Source organism: Lutra lutra, chromosome 7 (genome assembly GCF_902655055.1).
Source record: "Lutra lutra chromosome 7, mLutLut1.2, whole genome shotgun sequence".
NCBI classification, from domain to species: domain Eukaryota; kingdom Metazoa; phylum Chordata; class Mammalia; order Carnivora; family Mustelidae; genus Lutra; species Lutra lutra.
In genome coordinates, this window is record NC_062284.1 from 144,805,710 (window position 1) to 144,826,831 (window position 21,122).

The 21,122-nt window shown below is 48.6% G+C and overlaps 1 protein-coding gene across 6 annotated transcripts in view; it reads left to right on the forward strand.

The window, feature by feature from the left end:
• Positions 1 to 21,122, forward strand: part of TRAF3 (TNF receptor associated factor 3) — a 117,308-nt gene that overhangs the window by 74,172 nt on the left and 22,014 nt on the right. For all 6 annotated transcript variants that reach the window (XM_047735363.1, XM_047735362.1, XM_047735366.1 and 3 more), the window contains 4 exons: positions 10,265 to 10,529; positions 12,699 to 12,750; positions 15,297 to 15,401; positions 16,262 to 16,429. In XM_047735363.1, coding sequence (XP_047591319.1) covers positions 10,282 to 10,529; positions 12,699 to 12,750; positions 15,297 to 15,401; positions 16,262 to 16,429 — 573 coding nt within the window. In that variant the 5' untranslated portion in view covers positions 10,265 to 10,281. The remainder of the gene's footprint in view (positions 1 to 10,264; positions 10,530 to 12,698; positions 12,751 to 15,296; positions 15,402 to 16,261; positions 16,430 to 21,122) is intronic.

Consider the following 21,122-nt stretch of genomic DNA (forward strand, 5'->3'; position numbering starts at 1 on the left):
TGTTTTCAACACACAGCCAGGCATTCGACTCTTCCTTATCATTCACTTTCCCTGTGCAGAACCTGAAGGTCAGCCAGAGGCTTAAGGTCTTCTCAGGTCTTTCCTGAGCATGCACACAGCCCTGGGCATTTGTGTGGCCTCGTAGATTCCCAGAAACACATTGGAGCTAGTCAGAGTCCTTTATCCCAGCTTTTCTTCTCGCTGTTTTGGTTAATCTGTTGTTTCCCTCAGTTGTTACTGATTACTCCAGGCAGTGGTGATTAATAAATTTGCCCCTTAATGTTTTCAGTAACCACCCCCCACCCTTGCCACCACCACCGGTAGCCACCTAAGCACTGGGAGAATTCTGAGTTAATTGAGGTAAAGCCAAGTGCTTTGAGTTGGTCTTCTAGATAAGTCAAAACAAACCACTGAAATTATTTGCAAATGAGGTCTGTTCTTCTCCCACTACCCCTCCATCTCCTGCCAGATACCTGTCCTGGGATCACAGACTGTTATCCTCCAGGCCACCGTCCTCGCTCCTGGGTTCAGGATTGGGTAAAATGCCATTGAGCTTACTCTTCTTACCAAGATTCAGCTAGTTTCTCGTGATTAAGTGTTCTGCTGACTGCTGCAAGCTTTTAGTTAGTTTCCAAGGTCCCAAGGAAGTGGTGTCTGATGGGTTTTGCCGGGTTTTTTCCCCGCGCTTTTATTGAAAGATAGACTTTTGGAGTTTCTTACCCAGCCATTTTCACTGATCCCACTCATTAGTGTGGTTTTAACGCTGTGACCAACTTTGAGTTTGCCTAACTTATGTACACCTGATTTCAGAAAGGATTTAAGGGGCGCCTGGGTGGCTCAGTTGGTTAAGCAACTGCCTTCGGCTCAGGTCATGATCCTTGAGTCTTTGGATCGAGTCCCACATCGGGCTCCCAGCTCCATGGGGAGTCTGCTTCTCCCTCTGACTTCCCCTCTCATGCTCTCTCTCTGTCTCTCAAATAAATAAATTAAAAAAAAAAAAAAAAGGATTTAAGATGGCTTAGGGAGGTAAAGAAGATAAAAGGTCAATTATTTTTCGTATTTGTTTTGTACCTGTTGGTTAGAGGGGCATTCTGTTAAAATCATGCTCTCCCATGTTGCTACTGAGAACTTGGTCCTGCAGATGGCAGTTTTTGGTTCCTTTGGTGATCTTGAGGTTTCTACCCTCCCTCCTTACATAGATGGAAGGGAACCTGAAGCAGATTCACTCCATGGTTTCTCCATCTGCATGACTTTATAGATGGCCTCAAAGTGATCACCACATTACTATCCAGCTTTACGAAAGCTCCTGATTGTCAGCCTCTGAGCTGATTATGAAGAATTTGCCTCCAATGGTGGTTTTTCCAAATCCAACTCCCTTTTCCTTAGGACACAATAGGCGGGTATTTGTCTTATTTTAAGACTTAAAGACATCATTCCTATTGTCCTAGTTGTTTTAAGAAGTGGTTAGATGATTCTCACACTTTAAATCAGAACTAACTTTTTTTTTTTTTTAAGATTTTATTTATTTATTTGACAGAGAGAGATCACAAGTAGATGGAGAGGCAGGCAGAGAGAGAGAGAGGGAAGCAGGATCTCTGCCGAGCAGAGAACCCGATGCGGGACTCGATCCCAGGACCCTGAGATCATGACCTGAGCCGAAGGCAGCGGCTCAACCCACTGAGCCACCCAGGCGCCCCAGAACTAACTTTTCATAGTGACAATGGATGGCTGGTAGAATCTGGGATCAGTAGTAAACCTGAGAGTATTCATCTGTCCACCAGTCCTGGCACCTGCTGAGGTGTCTAGTTCCTGCTTTCCCTGCGACAGCTGCGGCCCATGTTGGCCATCTCACTGATGCAGAAGGTCATGGGCTGACCCAGGGGCCCCACTCAGGGTTCATGTCGAGTCTGGATTCTGACTCGAAGAGCTCTTACTTAGGAAGAATGTTTCCCTTGAGCACTGTGAGTCTGTTTGACATAGTGACTTATTTGTTAGTTTTATTTCAACATAATATTCTTCTTTTGAAAACGTTTTGTAATAGAGCTGCTTTCTAGTTTGGTTTCATATATGCTGTTGTCCCTTTTTCATCAGCACCACCTGTAAGATAATATGAATCTTTTTAAAAGGCCAAGATATGGATGAATTTGACTACATTAAAATTAAGAACTTTTCTTTTTTAAAGGACATAAATAAAGTTAAAGCCATCCACAGACTGGGGGAAGACATAGACAAGTGTAGGTTTAACAGTCAATATGTAGGTAACCCCCATGAATCAGTATTGTAAAAGATAATAGCCCAATTAAAACATGGCAGAGAGACACAATCAGGCATTTCATGGAAGGAAAAGCATAAGTGGCCCATGAGCCTATGAATGTATGAAAAGATGCTAAAGCTTTTTAATTATCAGAGTAAGAAAACAGACCGTTGTATGTGCTAGGTTGGCAGAACCCAAGTGTTGGTGGGGATGTGGATTAACAGAAACATTTATGCTGCTTTGCTTCTGAGAGCAGTTTGGCCCTCGCTTGTAATTTGGCTGTGCGCACAACCTCCGCAGTCCCTCTGGCGCTAGGTGCAGTGTGCCCGGCGAGGACTGGCAGGCACTTTCTGTAAAAGGCAAGATGGTAAATATTCTAGGCTTTATGACCTTATCATACAGTTGCCTTTGTTTCGTTTGTTTGTTCAACCCTTTAAAAATTTAAAATGCATTCTTGGCTCAAGGAGGTAGGCAATAGGTAGCCATAACCCAACAGAAGTTGGCTGCTGGCTAGATCTGACTGCAGACTTCACAGTTTGCTGTGATCTAGAGCACAGACCCTAGAGAGACTTACACGAGGGCCCCAGAACAGATGTGCTGGGATGTTCAGAGCATGCTTTTTGGAACAGCGAGGATGGGCAACTGTGATCAGAAAATGGCTAGGTCACCTGTGGACTATCACACGGCAGTGAGAATGAATGAAGTGTAACTACCACACACAGCAGCCACGGGTGAGAGCATACAGTGCTGACGGCAGAGGGTACATCAGGTATGATAGCATTCTGGGAGACTAAAAACAGGCAAAAGCATATTGTTTAAGAAGAAAAATATATATGATAGCCAAAGAGCCATAGGTGTGAACTTCAGGTTGACTTCCAGAGAGAGGCAGGACAACGGCTGAGGAAGCACATGGGGAGATGGTGGCTGTTAGGTATGTTGTGGATTCTGGGGCCTTTTTGGTTGTTGTATTCTTTCCTGGGTCTTGTATGTAATATTTATTTTATTTTTTTAGGGAGGCTCCACACCCAACTTGGGACTTGAACTCACAACATTGAGATTAAGAGTCATGTGTACTACTGACTGAGCCAGCCCGGTGCCCCATGCACACAGTCATTTTATGTGTCACCTAATACATTTTTTTGAAGGAAGGAGGGATACCAGCCAGGGAGGTCTTAGAGCCCACCCAGCTGTCCTCCCTGAAACAATACTTTGTGTGCCAGAGCTCTGCTGTGTGGCTCCCCTGGGAGGGAAGGACATGGCTATCTAGGCAGTGGTAGCCACCAGTGCAGCCCTTGAGCTGCAAAGAGAGCGCCCAGGAAGAGGCCTTCTTTGTTCCGTGACGACAGTGAGCTCGCTGGCACTGAGCATACGCTGTTCCTTCCCCATTGAGAAGACTGTGGAATTAGTGTCGGAAATCACTTGACCATAAACATGAGGGATCGTTTCTGGACTGTCAGTTCTCTTTCATTGATCTGTATGTCTTAACGCCAGTACCATAGTGTCCTGACTAATTTGTAGTGAGTTGTAGAACAATGAGGTGTCAGTCTTCCAGCTCTGTTCTTTGTTGAAATTGTTTTGTCTATTCTGGGTTCCCTGAATTTCCATCTGACTTTTAGGTTCTGCTTCTTAATTTCTGCAGAAAGAACCAGCCAGGACTGTAATAGGGGTTGGGATGCATCTGATCGGTTTGAGTAGGGTGGCTGTCTCATCAGGTGTTGTGTCTTCCAGCCTGTGAGCACAGGCTGGCCTCCCATTTATGGACATCTTTGATGTCTTTCAACAATGTTTTGTAATGTTCAATACACATATGTTGCCCTCCTTTGGTTACGTGTATTCCTGGATATTTTATTCTTTTTGATGCTATTATAAATGGATCGTTTGGGGCGCCTGGGTGGCTCAGTGGGTTAAGCCTCTGCCTTTGGCTCAGGTCTTGATTTTGGGGTCCTGGGATCAAGCCCAGCATTGGGCTCTCTGCTCGGCGGGGAGCCTGCTTCCCCCTCTGTCTCTGCCTGCCTCTCTGCCTACTTGTGATCTCTCTCTTTCTCTTTCAAATAAATAAGTAAAATCTTTTTTAAAAAAATAAATAAATGGATCATTTTCGGGTTGCTCATTGCTAATATATAAAAACACAATTGACTTTTATATATCAATCTCTTATTCTTCAACTTTGCTGAATAAGTTTATTAGTTCAACTCGTTTTTAGTTGATTCCTGAGTTGTATATGCAGGATGATGTCATCTGAAAATAGAAATAGTTTTACTTCTTCCTTTCTGATCTTGATGCCTTTTTTTTTTTTTTTAAAGATTTATTTATTTATTTATTTGACATAGAGAGAGTTCACAAGCAGGCAGAGAGGCAGGCAGACAGAGAGGAGGAAGCAGGCTCCCCGCTGAGTAGAGAGCCCGATGGGGGGCTCGATCCCAGGACCCTGAGATCATGACCCGAGCTGAAGGCAGTGGCTCAACCCACTGAGCCACCCAGGTGCCCCCTGATCTTGATGCCTTTTATTTCTTTTTCTTACCATATTGCTGAGAAGGGGCTTTTAAAACAAGGCTTGAGGGGCACCTGGGTGGCTTAGTGGGTTAGGGCTCTGCCTTCGGCTCGGGTCATGGTCCTGGCGTCCTGGGATCGAGCCCCACGTTGCGCTCTCTGCTTGGTGGAGAGCCTGCTTCCCCCCCTCTCTCTGCCTGCCTCTCTGCCTACTTGTGATCTCTGTCTGTCAAGTAAATAAAATCTTTTAAAAAATAAAAATAAAAAAATAAAATAAGGCTTGGGGGTGTCCACGTAAGATGGGGGAAACAACCCAGTCCTTGTCAGGCTGCCTGGTCGCCGTTGGCGGGAGGATGTGTCTTCTCTGTATACAGTGCAGCAGAGTCTGCAGACTCAACGTAAAATATTACAGTGATGCCTGATAGTGCTAGGACCCTTAGGGCTAGTATCTGCTTTTGAGGTAAAGAGAAGTGAGGCCCTGAGGATCAGTGCTATCCCCAAGGATCCCCCTGAGGGAAGGACCCTGAAGCAGTCTTACCACCCAGGCCGCTCAGTGCCAGATATCTTGCCTGGTTGGTTCCTCCCCCAGAACCCCTAACACCAGGTTCCCCTCCATGACTGCCTAACAGTGCTGTGTCTGCTGCTGCTCCTTCTGGTCCTCCTCTGTTGGAACTGAACTGATACCTCCAGTCCAACTCCTGAAGCCCTGATCTCCCCAAAACCTATGTGACGTCTTTCTCTTTGCAAGATCGGCATCTGCAGCCCTTTGTAACTGCCGTGCTCACATCCTGTGCTTGTTCACCCTGGAGTGCTCACCTCCTCATGACTCCCTCAGTGCTCTCTAAGGATGGGGACAGCCTCCTTCATCCCTGTGTCCCCGATCTGTGAGGCACAGAGTTGTGTATGTTGTATGTGCCCAGTTGTATTTGTTGAAGTAAAATGTGGTTGGTTTGCTGAGTTGCTCTCCTAGAAGAAGGTTCTCCCACCCATGTAGGAAGGTAGTGGGCCTGCCCCCCGCCCCCCTGACACTGGCATTCCCAGGCTGAGAGCCCTGATGTTTGTACAACCGTGTAGCCAGCAACACTCTTCAGGAAAGTCGAGGCTGAAGTAAAGTGGGAACTGTCAATATTTGAGTGAAATGGGCTGTTCTCTAAAATATTTGTTTAATAGTTTAGTAAATGTTGGGAGGAAATATGTAATATACAACCTTTTGGAAGTGTTTGGCAGTGATTATAGTACCACAAATTGCACATCACCTTTGACCCAGTAGTTCTGTTGCTGTATGGTTGCCTATGTTCAGGAATGTTCACTGCAGGTTGTTCATAATAGCAAAACATCAGGAGCGCCTGGGTGGCTCAGTCAGTTGAGCATCGGACTCGATTTAGGTTCAGGTCATGATTTGTGCTCCGCAGGGAGTCTACTTGGGATTCTCCCTCTCCCTCTGCCCCTCCTGCATTCATGCTCACACACTCTCGCTTGCTTGCTATCTCTTTTAAAAAAATCTTTTTTAAAAATAGCAACACATCAAACAAGCCTAAGTCTGTCCATTAGTGGAACTAGTTATATAAATTAAGGTAAACCATCCAGTGGAGTGCCATGTGCAGCCTTCAGAATAATAAAGTGGATCTGTATATGCCCGTGTTGATCTGACGGAGACAGAGAGAGAGGGAACGTAAGCAAGGGGAGGAGGAGAAGGAGAAGCAGGCTTCCCGCCAAGCAGGGAGCCCGATGCGGGGCTCGATCCCAGGACCCTGGTACCATGACCTGAGCTGAAGGCAGACGCTTAACGACTGAGCCACCCAGGCGCCCCCAAGATGAAGCTGTTGATTCATTTGCATGTGTGACACGGTTTGTGTGGAGGGAGAAAGAAGACATGTTTTCTTTACATGCCTTTGCCATTTCTGGATGTCTCTACGCTCTCACAAAGCTCCAGAAGAGAGCGTCTGCCTCTGGGTATTTGCAGTCAGAGGATCTGGTCCTTATTCTTTGCACTTTAAAGCCCCATGTTTTAGTCTTCTCTGAGGGCACCTGCCGTTATAATATGGAAAGGGGCGCCTGGGTGGCTCAGTTGGTTGGTCGCCTGCCTTCGGCTCGGGTCACGATCCCAGAGTCCTAGGAAGGAGCCCCATGTCAAGCTCCCAGCTTTGCAGGAAGCCTGTTTCTCCCTCTCCCACTCCCCCTGCTTGTGTTCCCTCTTGCTTACTGTCTCTCTCTCTGTGTCAAATAAATAAATAAAATCTGCTGTAATATGGATGAAAGTCTTTCTCTGCTCCCCTACATGTCTGTCACTGACCACAGCATTGGGCAGGTATAGTTTAGTGTTAGAGTCTTATACTTTAGAGCATGTGCCACTATATATAAATGTCACAAATTAACCAAATCCAAATGGAACCATTTTGAACAGTTATTTTTTTAATTAATTTTTTTTTATAAACATATGATGTATTTTTAGCCCCAGGGGTACAGGTCTGTGAATCGCCAGGTTTACACACTTCACAGCACTCACCATAGCACATACCCTCCCCAATGTCCATAACCCCACCACCCTCTCCCTCCCCCCTCCCCCCAGTTGAACAGTTATTTTGTACTTTTTGTTTAGATTTTAAATTGAGATATGATTCTCGTACTATAAAATTCATCTCTTTCAAGTGTCTGGTTCAGCAGTGGCTTGTAGGCTGTGCACCCGCCCCCTTTATCCAGTCCCCAAACACCTCCATGCCCTCAGCAGGAGCCTCCATGCACATTAGTACACGCTCCCCTTCCCCCGGCCTGGCAGCCACGAATCTGCTTTCTGTTGCTATAGATTTGCCTATTCTGGACATTTCATGTTCAGACCATCTGCTTATGCTGCTTGGTTCTTCCCTGTGAATATAAGGTAGAGGAGGTCTGGTGTCTGGTTCCTGCAGCCCAAGCAGTGCAGGCGTCTTTCCCTCCTTCCCTGAAGGCTCATTCTCCAGCCCGCAGCCTAGATTGGGAATGGGCCATGTGTGCGACGAGATGCAGGGATGCTGGGTAGGATTGTCAGAGGCCCTCAGTGGCCCACTGCAGAGATGGCCACATTGGCACCTGCCTCACGGGGAAGTCCGGACAGACCTGCTGGCCGTTGGCTGCCCTCTGCCCGTCAGCACAGGGCTGCTCTGATGTTTTCTTTGAGGTACCTGGGATACAGCTTGCATCTGTTCACTTGTCTTAAGTAACGTACAAAAACAAAAGATCCCAAGCTGTATTCTTTACTTTTATCCAGAGTATGGCATGTTATAGGTAAATAAATATTTATTATTTATCATTAGTTTGATCCAAAGTTGATTGTCTGTCAGGTTTGAAATAGGAATTTACCTTTAAAGAATCAAATATTTCTCTTTTGGGGGGGAAGATTTTATTTATTTGAGAGAGACTGAGAGAGGGGGAGCACAAGTGGTGGGGAGAGGCAGAAGGAGAAGCAGACTCCCCGCTGAGCAGGGAGCCTGACGTGGGACTCTGCGGTCATGATCTGAGCTGAAGGCAGATGCTTAACGGGCCACCCAGGCGCCCCAGCAATCAGATATTTCTCATTAAAAACTGTTTATTGAACACATAGCTTTCCTACACACTATTGGCTAAGATACTAAACCAAAGTCATAAGTAGCTTATAATCTAAGAAAAGATTTTCAAGGCTGGAAGCTCTAAGACCAGATCTACAAGCTAAAGAGTGTTCCTGTCATAGAGACACAGCTTGGTACTTGTGGCTTGGACGTCACCCTTCCCTCCGTTAGCTCAGCGAATGTGCACTGGGGACCTTCTGCACATCGAGCACTATTCTGGGTACCTGGGGTTTGTCTGTCAACAAAACCCATGTCTCCAGGGAGCTTACGTTCTGCTTGAGGAGAGAGACAATTAACAAGAAGCTGTAGAGTTAGAGGGTGGGAAGTGCCATAGAGAAAACACAGTAGGGCAAACAGGCCTGGTGAGTGGGGTTGGCCAGGGTGAGCCTCCTTGAGAAGGGGGCGGTGAACCCAGAGCATCTGCAGAAGGTAAGACAGGGAGATAGACAAGGTAAGCAGCAGGTACCTCGCTGCTCCCCGTCTTAATGAATAAGATTCTGGTCAGCAAATTGGTGCGCAAAGGGCTGCTAGCCTTCTGAGGCCATTTCGAAAGCTTTTTTTGTTTTCATAAATGGATTTTGCAGGAAGCTCCCACTCTTTGCCACACTGATGTTCTATTTTATTAAAACCAGCCTGAGAGTGGCTAGAACACCAGTTCATTTATTTGTTAGATGTTGAGCTGCTGGCGTTCTGCGCAGCCCTAGTCAAGAGACGTTCATTCCTGCAGTCTCATAAAGAGGCAGAACAAGGCCCTAGAGGGTGGGCTCTGCACCCAGCATGCTGTGGCCTGGGGTGAGGGTCTGCCTCACCCCCGCTGGTCATTCCGAGGGCGCCGGCCAGGCCCCAGACCAGCCCACGGCAGCCTTGCACTGGGAAGAGAAGGGAACGGAATGAGGCACAGATGCTCGCGGCCTTGTGAGAAGAAGGAATTTGGTCCTTATTTTTGTAATTAGCAGGAATAAATGGATTGAGCGAGAAACACTGTCGTTTTGAGAGACCTGGTGAGCTCTGAGAGAAATTCCTCTGCAGGTTCGCCAGATGTGCTGCTGTGCACGACGCTGGAGGCCCGTGCAGCCAGCGGTCGCTCTGGCTCCTGTCTAGGAACTGCTCATTGGGTCTGTTGCTGGGCACTTGCCGGTGGGAGCCAGCCATCTGCACACTTGTCACCACGTGCAGGAGGACGGCTGCCCGTGTGGACACAGGAGACCTGTTCAGTCCCGGCGTGCCCTCCACCAGCTCCATCCTGGGCACGAGAGGGGCCTGCCTGCCGTAGACGCCAGCGGATGCACCCTGAGGCCCTGTGGTGCATGGCGTGGGGTCCTGCGGTGGCGGTGGCGGGGGGGGGGGGGGCAAGGTGGGGTCAGGCCGGCCGCGGGCGCCAAGAGCAGGTGCCAATCACAGCGCACCCAGATTGGAGGGTCGTGGGCACACTTGTGGGGTCTCGGCGGGGGCAGGAATCACATGAGTCTGCAGACACCATCCAAACGTGCCTGCTGTGGTTGGAGTGAGTGACACTGTGTGGCAGGCCACCCCTGAGTCACATCACAGGGCTATTACTGGCAGTGAGGAGAACCAAGACATAAAACTGGCCGAGAACGACTGTTGCTTTGCCCAAAATATCAGAATGATGTGCAGAACTTTTAAGTTACAGCCAAGTATTACCTGTAGTTCAAGGAACCTTAATGACACAACAGTACCTTTTAGAGGTTTTTTGCCCAGTAACGTCAACAGCAGCGTTTGGCTGATGTCAAAAGGGGAGATGCACATTTGCTCATGTCTCGTTCCCATCATGCAGTGAGGTCAGGAGGGTTCTCGCGCGTTACTTAAACTGAAAAACCCCACGGCGCTCCGGCACTTTTCCATCCCGAAAGCTGTGTTTCTTCTTGCGCAGGATGACGGGTTAAGCGTTTCACTCAGGACCGTTGTTTTCCCCCCACAGAATTTCTCTTCCCTAAAATGGAGCCAAGTAAGAAGCTGGACCCCCCCAGCACCCTGCCACCCAACCCCCCGCTGAAGCTGCACCCCGACCGCGGCGCCGCCAGCACGTCCGTCTTCGTCCCTGAGCAAGGAGGCTACAAAGAAAGGTTTGTGAAGACCGTGGAGGACAAGTACAAGTGTGAGAAGTGCCGCCTGGTGCTGTGTAACCCGAAGCAGACAGAATGCGGACACCGGTTCTGCGAGACCTGCATGGCTGCCTTGCTGAGGTAGGCCTGCGGCCCGGCGGCTTCCCCGCCTCCCGCCCGCTGCCGCGTCTCTAAGCAGTGCCTTCTAAAGCTTAAATGTCTCGAGACCCTCAGATCAAATTCTCGGAGCCTCACCTGTGAATTATTTAGGGAAACTCTGTCGAACTCATCCCTGAATTGTCCAGCGTTCTGGGACTCGCAGCCTGGCCTGCCCAGCCCCATCCCACAGATTTCTGTCTCCTCCCCACCAAGCACCTCCCAATGTGCTCGCCGAGCACCTGGTCCTGTGCCACAGTGTCCCCTCTCCGTGCAGATGGTGGGAACCCTGAAAGTGCAGGTGCTCCTGGGGGGCAGAGGCTGAGGAGGACAGGTCAGCAGGAGGACTGGACAGGTCCCCGCCTGGGTAGGAATCTGGTGTGTGCACACTTACTCAGCAGTCAGGAAAGCACACGCTGGCGCCTTGGAAGCCCTTGTCGGCTAAGCATCGGTGCCACCTTAGAGTCACAGAGGGCGTCGGGAGGCAGGCCGGAATTTGACGGCACAAACAGCATTGTCCAAGAAAGCGTCTTAGTTCCTCCCCAGGTATTTTCTGGGCATGGTGCTGGGCACTGGGAGTCATGGCAGGATGCTGTCAGACTTGGTCCCCAGGGTCAGGCGCAGGGGCCTGGGAAGGCTGCCCACTTCTCCTGACTCACCGCTGAGGGCATGGCCCTTGATAATGGCACTGCAGGCATCCTCCCTCCCTGTCATCCTCCCCCAGGTCCTTCCAGCTGTAGTCTTTTTTTTTTTTTTTAGAAATTTTTTTTTTTAAGATTTTATTTATTTATTTGACAGAGATCACAATTAGGCAGAGAGGCAGGCAGAGAGAGAGAGAGAGGAGGAAGCAGGCTCCCCGCTGAGCAGAGAGCCCGATGTGGGGCTCGATCCCAGGACCCTGGGATCATGACCTGAGCTGAAGGCAGAGGCTTTAACCCATTGAGCCACCCAGGCGCCCCCTTCCAGCTGTAATCGTATCCACTTATCCAAACAGTGAGCTCAGCTTTCCCTGCCTTGTGGCTAAAATGACTCTTGAGTCAAGCTTAGTGATGGCCGAGCAGACTCAGAGCACCTGCAGCTTCCTACGTGCAAACCTGGACTGCGTGCTGGGCTCGGGGAGGCCTGCTGGCCACGGGGCTGGGGTGGGGCTGGTACCCAGAGCTCCTCTGATTTTCCTCCTTGTTCTGCACTTGGCTCTCCTCCTGCTCCGTGTTTTGCAGGCATCAGGGGATCCCACCCAAATGCCCCTCACCCCTAGGGTCTAAGGATGTAAAAAAGAGTCTTATGATTAAGGCAGTTTAGCACAAGCTTCATATTATAGTCTAAATGAAAGCTTTTATTTAGAAACACATTAATTTTTGTCTCTCATCAGCCCTTAGTTCTCCTGCCCAGCTTCCCAGGCCTGTGAAGCCTTCCCAGTCTGCCCAGGTCTCCAGTGGACACATGTCCAACCCCGTATTCACCTCCCCAAAGCCTCCGCCGACCTTCCTGTCCTGGACTCCTGGAGCCCTTGGCTGTCTAGGGCAGGGGCCATGGAAGTAGAGAGGGCTCAAATTTTGTTTTATTTTTAATCTCTAGGAGGTGATTTCTGGCACGAGATGGGGTTAGAATCAAGTTCCAAAAAAGGACAGCTTGGGAGCAGAAGCTCTTGTCCTGTGTTTGGGGGCAAGAATGATGTGGTGGACAGTGGGTTCCTTAGACGGGGCCGGTGTTAAATTCTCCAGTTAACCGTGGACTTGCATTGGCTTTTCAGTATATTGTGACAGAAAATAACTTCTGGAGAAAGTACTAGCTGTTTTTAGAAAGCAAGACTGCCTCTAGGCCCTCCTAATCAGCCGGGGACGCTCACACCACAGAGCCGCTCACGGAGGGCTAGTTTTGGTTTCTGAAATAAAATCTCACTTTTAATGGAAAGGGGCTTTCCAAGTGGGACTGATGTCAGCTGTGCTGCTTAAAAACTTCCTTGGGAAAAATTACCATTTAAAAAATTGAGCCCTTTTCTCCTGTGGCTTCATATTTGAAACCCAGCTCGCCACGGCATCCCGGACCTCTGGTTGCGGCCGTGAACTTCGCACACCAGGTTGACCATAAAGGTTCAAGTGAGAACAGGACTGCCGCTCTATCTAATGTCTTCATGGTGTGTTTTCCCCTCAGCTCCTCAAGCCCAAAATGTACTGCGTGTCAAGAAGGCATCATTAAAGATAAGGTATTCTTGGGATTTTAATAAATGACCTTTTCAAATGCTTCGGTCCTGCTTGGCCCGTGGTTTGCACCTGGTGCTCTGGGCACGCTCTGGTGGTGTCTCGGGGCTTGAGCTCGGGTGCTGCAGGGTTGAGGCAGGACAGCTGCCCAGCTGGGTGACCCTGGCCAGGACCTTCAGCTCCTGAACCTGTGTCCTTGCCTGTGACAATAGCGGCCCCACCTCGGGAGGGCTGTGGGGGTGAAATGTGGAGATGCAGGCCGTCCTCTCAGGCTTCTCCCCCAGACAGCTGGCATCCGGCCAGTCTCAGGAGTTCAGCGGGATTGGCTTTCTGTCTGCCCCTGTGCAGCACCTCCCACTCATTAGACAGATGTGGGATTTCCACCCTCCCCCCGCCACGTGATTATGTGTACCCGTGAACGCTCTCTGGCAGGGCAGAGTCTCAGAGGGGGCCTCAGGGGGCCACCCACCAGCTTCCGTCCTGGGGCTCTGATCCCCACACCCCTTCCCTCCCTCCCCGCACCGGAACGGCACCTCTGGTCATCTACGCATTGGCAAACCCTGCTAGGCATGCTTTGAGTTTGAAATGAGTCATTCTTAAAGTACTTAAAATATCAATAAAAACGTGTGGTACCAATATTTTGATTGATGAACACAACAATTTTTTAAATGTAGGTCATTACATTGTGCAATAAAATTCCTGCTCTATGGTTTTGTGTCCAGAGCACTTTTCAGATTGGGTTTGCGGTCAGGGCGGCACAGGCAAGTGCAGGGATTTGGGGGTTCCGGCAGAGGAGGCCCCTCTGCTGCCGGAACAAGGGCTCCTCGTGTAACTCCTCTGGGCAGCTTAGAGATGGAGCTGGCACCATGCACGTCCTTCGTCTTCCCCGGGTTTACCACTGCTGCAGGCTGCACTCTGTCAAAGGGAGGGGCTTGTTTCTGAGAAAACAGGTCACCCACTACCCCTGATCTTAGCATGGCCACTAACTTATTAATGTGTGTCTGACCCCTGTGATCGAGGTAGAGGTTCAAACAATGGACCTGGTCTGTCTCACTGTTCAGAATTATAATCCCTATTTTTCAATGGCATTAGTAAGTGGAGAAGAATTACTAGTTTTGTTGGACCATCACGAATGACAGTGACTAATGCCTTGAATCCTCATGGGAAAAGGGGGCTTGAGACCAGGATCTGTCTGCTGGTCACTGTCAGGCCTCAGGCTCCTCATCTATGTAATGGGAATGGGACATTGTAGTAAATCATCTCAGCTCTAAATTCTATACTTTAACTGTTTTGACATTGCCAATCTTTGCTTCATATCCATAAAGTTAAACTCAAATGACTTAAGAAACTTAATGCCACAAAAAAGAAGTTTATTTCCCACTGGCTAAAAATACCTGTTTGGTGACTTTAGTATGTTTTTAAAAAGGTCATGTTTATGAAGGATTAGATTTGACTCCAAATTACTTTATTTTTAACTCTTAACAGCTGTTGATTCTATTTCTTTGCCTGTGGAGTTGAGAAAGGCATATTAAGATCCTGTCTATTTTTTCACTGTTACAGAGTGTTAACATATAGGAGTTTCTTAGAAATGCCTGAAGACGAAGATGGTCTAGACTGTGTTGCTGGAAAGAATGAACCTCCTTGTTTTCTAAGGGGAAAATATAAAGAAAGAAAGAAAGGTTTTCATTTTCAAAGGGAAACATTTTCTTTTTTTTTTTTTTTAAATTTTTAAAGATTTTATTTGAGTAGGGGGAGGGACAGAGGGACAAGCAGGCTCCCCACTGAGCAGGGAGCCCAACGCAGGGCACAATCATAGGACCATAGGATCATGACCTGAGCCAAAGGCAGACACTTAACAGACTGAGCCACCCAGGCACCCCCAAAGGGAAAGATTTTCATTATTGGATTAACTTCAGTCACTGCACTATTTATTTAAAAGAGGGGAGTTTTTTTAGTAGCAGGCTAATACTGCCTCCTTTTTGGTGAAAATGATTTATGAGGGACATAACCTTAGGAAAAAGGACTAAAATGTTTTACAAACCATCTACAAGGTACGATCTTCTACAGTAGTTTTGTATTTCTTTACCAAGTGACCTACACCGGTATTGAGTGATAGTGGGTTCTGCCCTTGTCCCTTGGCAGGTGTAGTCCACCCATGGCTGTCCCCACAGAGCTGGCTCCTGGAAGTCCCCAGAGTCCAAATACGAACCTGGTCCTGGTGCGTCCCCACCTTGAGATCATGTCAGAGTTGACTCAGAATATTTGGATGCTCCAAAGTGATCTTTAATTATTTCGTATAACTTGTTTTCATTTGGCTTATCTAATAAAAGATGGTAGTTAAAGTTATATTATTTAAATTGTGACTCTTAGTGGGAACATCTCCTTCATTCTACTTTAGAAATTAGAAATTAAGATGGTCCTTAATGCCTTCTGAGGTCCACTTAAGGGATGCTCTCCTGATTTTTTAAAAGTGGTTTTGCCTTCTCTGAAGTAGCAGCATGTGGAGATTAAGCAATATTAATCCTCTGAAATAACCATCTTCCCGTTTCAGGTGTTTAAGGATAATTGCTGCAAGAGAGAGATTCTCGCTCTTCAGATCTACTGCAGGAATGAAGGTGAAGGCTGCACAGAGCAGTTGACGCTGGGACACCTGCTGGTAAGTCCTGGGGGTCGTGGTTGGTGCTTCCATTAAGAAATAGAACTCCTTGGGGCGCCTGGGTGGCTCAGTCTGTTTCGCATCAGACTCCTGATTGCAGCTCAGGTCACGGTCTCAGGGTGGTGAGATGGAGCACCTGCCCCCCACTTGGCTCCGTGCTTAGCGGGGAATCTGCTTGAGATTCTCTTTCTCCCTCTGCTCCTCCCCCGATGTGCACACAGTCATGCTTTCTCTCTCTCAAATAAATAAATCCTTAAAAAAAAAAAAAAAAAAAAAAAGATGTAACAGCCTGATCAGTGTGATGTGGTACCCTAAGACCATGGTTACGCTGATTTTCAAAACACAACCAAACATGAAAGCATTCCAAGCCACTGAGGTATGAAATGTTGTTTGTGTGACATCATTGGCAGGATTGCCAGCTGGTTTTTAAACACCCCCAGCCTATTTAGGATGGAAAGAAATCTGAACCGGTTTTTAATTTTGGAAGGCCCAGTAAAACCTTCTGTATATTTTTTTTCAAACCATGAAATTCCACATAACGTTTATGGCTTGTTGTTTTTGTTTTTTTTTTTTTTTTAAATTAGCATCTTATTTTATCCTGGGAGGACTCAAAGTGGAGTAAAGCAGATTCCTTAGCCGATAACCTGGTGCCCGGGAAGGAGAGTCGGCTAACCCCTTCAGAAGCAGTGTAGTTTGGGCAATCCCTAAGCAGGAACAAAACTCATTGTCTCTCAGTGCGTTTGCTGCTCTCGTGTGCAGAAAAGCGGTCTAGCAGCGGGCAGAGTGTTTGTGGGGCTGGCGTCCGTGTTTCAGGTTGGCTTTCTTGGCCGGTTAAGAACCTTGAGGTGTTCGTTTTACAGGTGCATTTAAAGAACGATTGCCAGTTTGAAGAGCTTTCGTGCGTCCGTGCTGACTGCAAAGAAAAGGTGCTGAGAAGGGAGCTGCGCGAGCACGTGGAAAAGGCCTGCAAGTACCGGGAGGCCACGTGCGGCCACTGCAAGAGCCGGGTCCCGCTGGTCAGCCTGCAGGTGCGCCGTCTCCGCCTGCGGCCGTCCAAGTATAACCGTCCCGCAGTAGCGCTCCAAAGCACTATTCTGACAGGAGTAAAGAGAAAAGAGAGGAGGAGATGGCAGTTTTCATCCGGCTCCAGTTCGGAGTTAAGCTTTATTTGTTGTGCCCACTTTGATTTGCGTAATTAACACTTGCCCATCCCCTTGATTGACTGTCATTTGGAACGCCAAAAGAAAACGAAGACTAATTATCAAAAAAAGATAGAATTTTTCTCTTGTCCCAGGGAATGTCCTCAAAATCTTGTTGGATTGCTTGATCTTTTAAGCAGCTCTGGGACATAATCATCACTTCAACAGGGTAATTCATCCTGCAGCACCGAAGTGCAGCTGTCTGTCTTGGAGAGAGATGAGAATTTCACATTTTTCATGCCTTGATTATTTTGGCACCGTTCTATATTGTGTGTGTGTGTTAGAGATCAGATCCCTTATCCATAAGTTAGAGATATCGGGGGTGGAGGACACTTTAAAAACCAATCAGTATTACAGTAACCCCCAAATATTTGTTCATTTCTTGCACAAATATTCACCGAGTACCTACTGTGTGCTGGGCACTGTTCTGGGAGCTATGGGTTCAGTGGTGACGCTCAGCTTCTAGTGGGAACAAGTAATTAACAGGCAAATGTAATGTGGGGTAGTGATTTGTACTATGAAGAAAAATGCACTAGCATCATGGGAAAAGAGGTGGTCAGGGCTGGCCTCTTCAAGGCAGTCAGGGCCCAGTGTGGGACCAGTGCCCAGAGCAGAGGGAACAGCTAGGGGTGCACAGGCTCTGAGATGGGACTGACTTGGCAGGTGGATTTCAGGAACTATGAGAGGCGGTGCAGAGGTGATGGGTAGCAGGGGAGAGGGTGGGGGTAGGCACTGGGCAGCCTTGAGCAAGGGGTTGATGTCCGAGTTCCCCATCAGGTGCAGCACTCTGGCAGGTGTCACACGTAGGCATGGGATAAGAGGAGAATATAGAGGCAAGGCAGTGTTGGTCTGTGCCGGAAGGGGGCAGGAGGACCAGGTGCACTGGGACACATTGAGAAGGTAGAGGCAGTGGGATTAGCCCATGGCTTAAATATGGAGTGTGTGTTAAGGATGACGCCCGGTGTCTATAGCTCGATCAGCTGGATGAATTCTTGAGGTGGGGCTCACTGGAGCATAGCAGGCTTGAGGGGAGAATAGGGCAGTGGTCTGGGCTACTGGTGCATCTTAGGTGGTCCCTGTAGCCTTGGGGACAGAGGCCTGGGGCACACGAAAGCCTACAGACTGCTACGAGCAAGGTGGTCCAGCCGCGGCCCGTGTGGGAGGGTCAGCAGAGTGGAGCTCCAGCGCCTGCAGGAGCTAGACGGGGTTTGTGTGGGCAGGAGGGGCAGACGTTGCTGAGAGGCTGGGGGGCTGCTGGGGATGGCGTCTGCACTTGGCAGGACCATCATTGATGGGACCGAGACGGGAGAGGACCAGAGACATGCAGCCAGGGTGTCGGGCCAGGCGGTTCCTGGTGGATGTTCTACCGCGTTTATTGACCAAAATTTGGGACAGTTTTGTTTTTTTTTTTTAATGAAATGAAAAGTCCTCTGCTTCATAATCCACATGTTTATTACCTTTGTGCAACTTTCCTGTGCCTGCGATTTTCTTCTCTTGTGAAGTCTTCTTCCTGTCTGATTTCTGTAGACGTTCCCAGCTATTAAGGACTTTCAAGAACCGTGGAAAATAGAAATAGGGTTTGGCCTAATTGAATAATTCCTTCAGTGACTCAGTTCAGATGAATGAGACGTGTACTTAATGAGTAACGTGGTAATACATACACATGTTGGTATGTTGCTGTCAAAGTTACACTTCGCTTCTTGCAAAAACCAGTTATTTTTATTTGCAGAATAGAACCCAGAAATTAATTTTATTCAAGAAAGACTTGCAGAGTGTGTCAGTTAGACACTGTATAAGTAACTGACTGAACACCAGACTAGGCTGTAAAGAGACTGGTTTTATTATTATATTTTTACTTTTTAAAGATTTTAGTTCTTATTTGACAGAGACAGCGAGAGAGGGAGCACAAGCAGGGGCAGTGGGAGGGGGAGAAGCAGGCTTCCCGCTGAGCGGGGAGCACGATGTGGGTCTCAATCCCAGGACCCTGGCATCATGACCTGAGCCGAAGGCAAAGACTTAACAACTGAGCCACCCAGGCGCCCCTAGAGACTGGTTTTAAAGTAACAAGTATGGACTCTGAAAAACAATCTGAGGGTTTTGAAGGGGCGGGGGTGGGAGGTGGGGGGAGCCAGGTGGTGGGTATCAAGGAGGGCACGTATTGCGTGGAGCACTGGGTGTGGTGCAAAAACAATGAATTCTGTTACGCTGAAAAGAAGGGAAAAAAAAAGTAACAAGTAGGGGTTCACCCGCCCCAGGTCACCGTGGTGACCCCTTCCTGACAGCAGGCCTGGGATGGGGTTCCCGAGTCTCTTCCTGTTGGCTAGGAACACAGTCTCATCTCTGTCCCGCCGCGGGCTTCTTTGTAGGAAGAGCAGGCAACTCAGAGGCATGTCCACAGCCCAGTCACCCTGACATGCCCACGTTTCCGTGTCTTATGAAGGGCGTCAGTACTCTGGGTGTTGATGAGATCCAGGATGATAAAGCATCAAGCACTTGGCCCGTTACAGCTCGTACGAGAATTTCTTTCCTATGTTTAAACCAGGCTATTGATGTGACATCAGCTGTTTTCAAGTTGTTTTATCTTAATCTGTAAATCATTAGCATAATTTAAAGTGCCAGGAGAGAATCCCCACTATCACATCTAGTCTGGAAACTGCTGAATGTGGTCTCTCTCTCTTTTTTTTTTTTTAAGGATTTTATTGATTTATTTGACAGACAGAGATCACAAGGAGGCAGAGAGGCAGGCGGGGTGGGGGGGCAGGCTCCCTGCTGAGCAGAGAACCCGATGTGGGGCTCAATCCCAAGACCCTGGGATCATGACCTGAGCTGAAGGCAGAGGCTTTAACCCACTGAGCCGCCCCAGGCACCCCATGAATGTGGTCTCTTTAAACAGTTCTGTTAATTTGTGGAGAGTCAGAATTCTAGCAATTTCCTTTTCTGGGAAAATGTGTGCCTTTTAATGGGAATCTATCATGTAGGCGCAGCCACGGCGGAGGGCAGTTTGGCGATGTGTTACTAGGTTGAACATTCCTGTACTCGGCTCGTTAGCAGTCCCTCTGGTAGCTGTGTGAGAGAGACTGTCACCTGTACACAGCAGGAGACAGGGTCCAGCGTAACTGAGCCCCGGAGCTCTGGGGGCAGCCCCACATGTCCATCGGCTGGGGCGGGGCCCAGTCAGTGGTGGCAGACTCAGCACACTTCAGGGGACGAGGCAGGAAAATTCCAGGACAACGTTCCTGTCCGGCAGTGCAGACTGAGCACCCCCAGCTACACACCATACAAGCGTTAGCCTGAGAAGCACGACACTCTGCCAGCTCTCGAAGATTCACAGGGTAGAGTTCCATTTTAGTAAAATTCGAAACAGTATTTTGTCTGGCTCACATTGATGTGTAACGTAACTTTTTTAAGCAAAGGAAGTAGAAACACAAAATTGGGATGTTTGGGTTAGGGGTTCCTCCCTGGGGGAAGGTGAGGGGGGATGAGAGAAGGACACACAGGCAAACGGAAGTATCAGTTATATTCTAATCTTTGGCGGGTGTCCCCCATGTGGTTCTGCTTTATGACTCCCACATGGGTCACATCTATTCTGTGCCTGTCAGAGTAACGATTAATTTGGTAGACAGGACAGCTTATTAGTATGGATTTAATTCTTACGTATGAGTAGGTTACCTGGTTTTTTAAGTGGGCGTGTTGTTTTCCTGGGCCTGCCACGTGCCGCAGAGCTGGTGGCTTAGAACACAGCAGTGTGCTCCGTCCCAGTGCTGGAGGCCAGAAAGCCAGACCCAAGGTCCTGCCGGGGCCGTGCGCCTTCTGAGGGCTCCAGGAAAGACCCCTTCCCGCCTCTTCCAGCTTCTGGAGGCTGTGGTCCTCGGCGTTCCTTGGCTGGCAGCCGTCTGCCTCCCTGCTCGGATGCCACCTTCTGGAGCATGTCCTCCCCTCTCATGAGGGCACCCATGGTTGGATTCAGGGCCCACCCTAACCCTAACCAGCCCGCCGCCCTGGGGCCTCATCCTCACCGATTACATCTGCAAAAACCTGATTTCCGATTTGCTCGTGGCTGTGGGCCAAAGCCACGAAACAGCAATTCACAGTAGCTATATATGATTAATAAATATCAAAACATACTTACTGGGACATTATTGAGTAATTGCGAATAGCAGTCACTGCCTTTTCTACCTGTCATGTCAAAGACTGGAAAGTCTGACGGAGCTGACAGGGGTGTAGGAACATGTGTTCCTGTGACGGTGGGCGTGTGTTTGTGTCTGGTTATTGGAGAGCAGTTTGGCAATATCTGTTAAAATCCATTTAAAATACCTGTACCCTTTGACACCCAACCAAGCCTACTTCTAGAAATTTATTCTTCTGGTATGCTTGCATATCTGCAGAGACCCTCGTTTGAGGATACTGAAGGATCTGGCCCCAGCCTCTCCTCCCACCATCCCTTGCCCCACCGTCCTAGAACACGGCCCCCACCTGCTGCCACATCCTCCTCAGAGCTCCCTTCCCGGAGGTCCCCCACCCG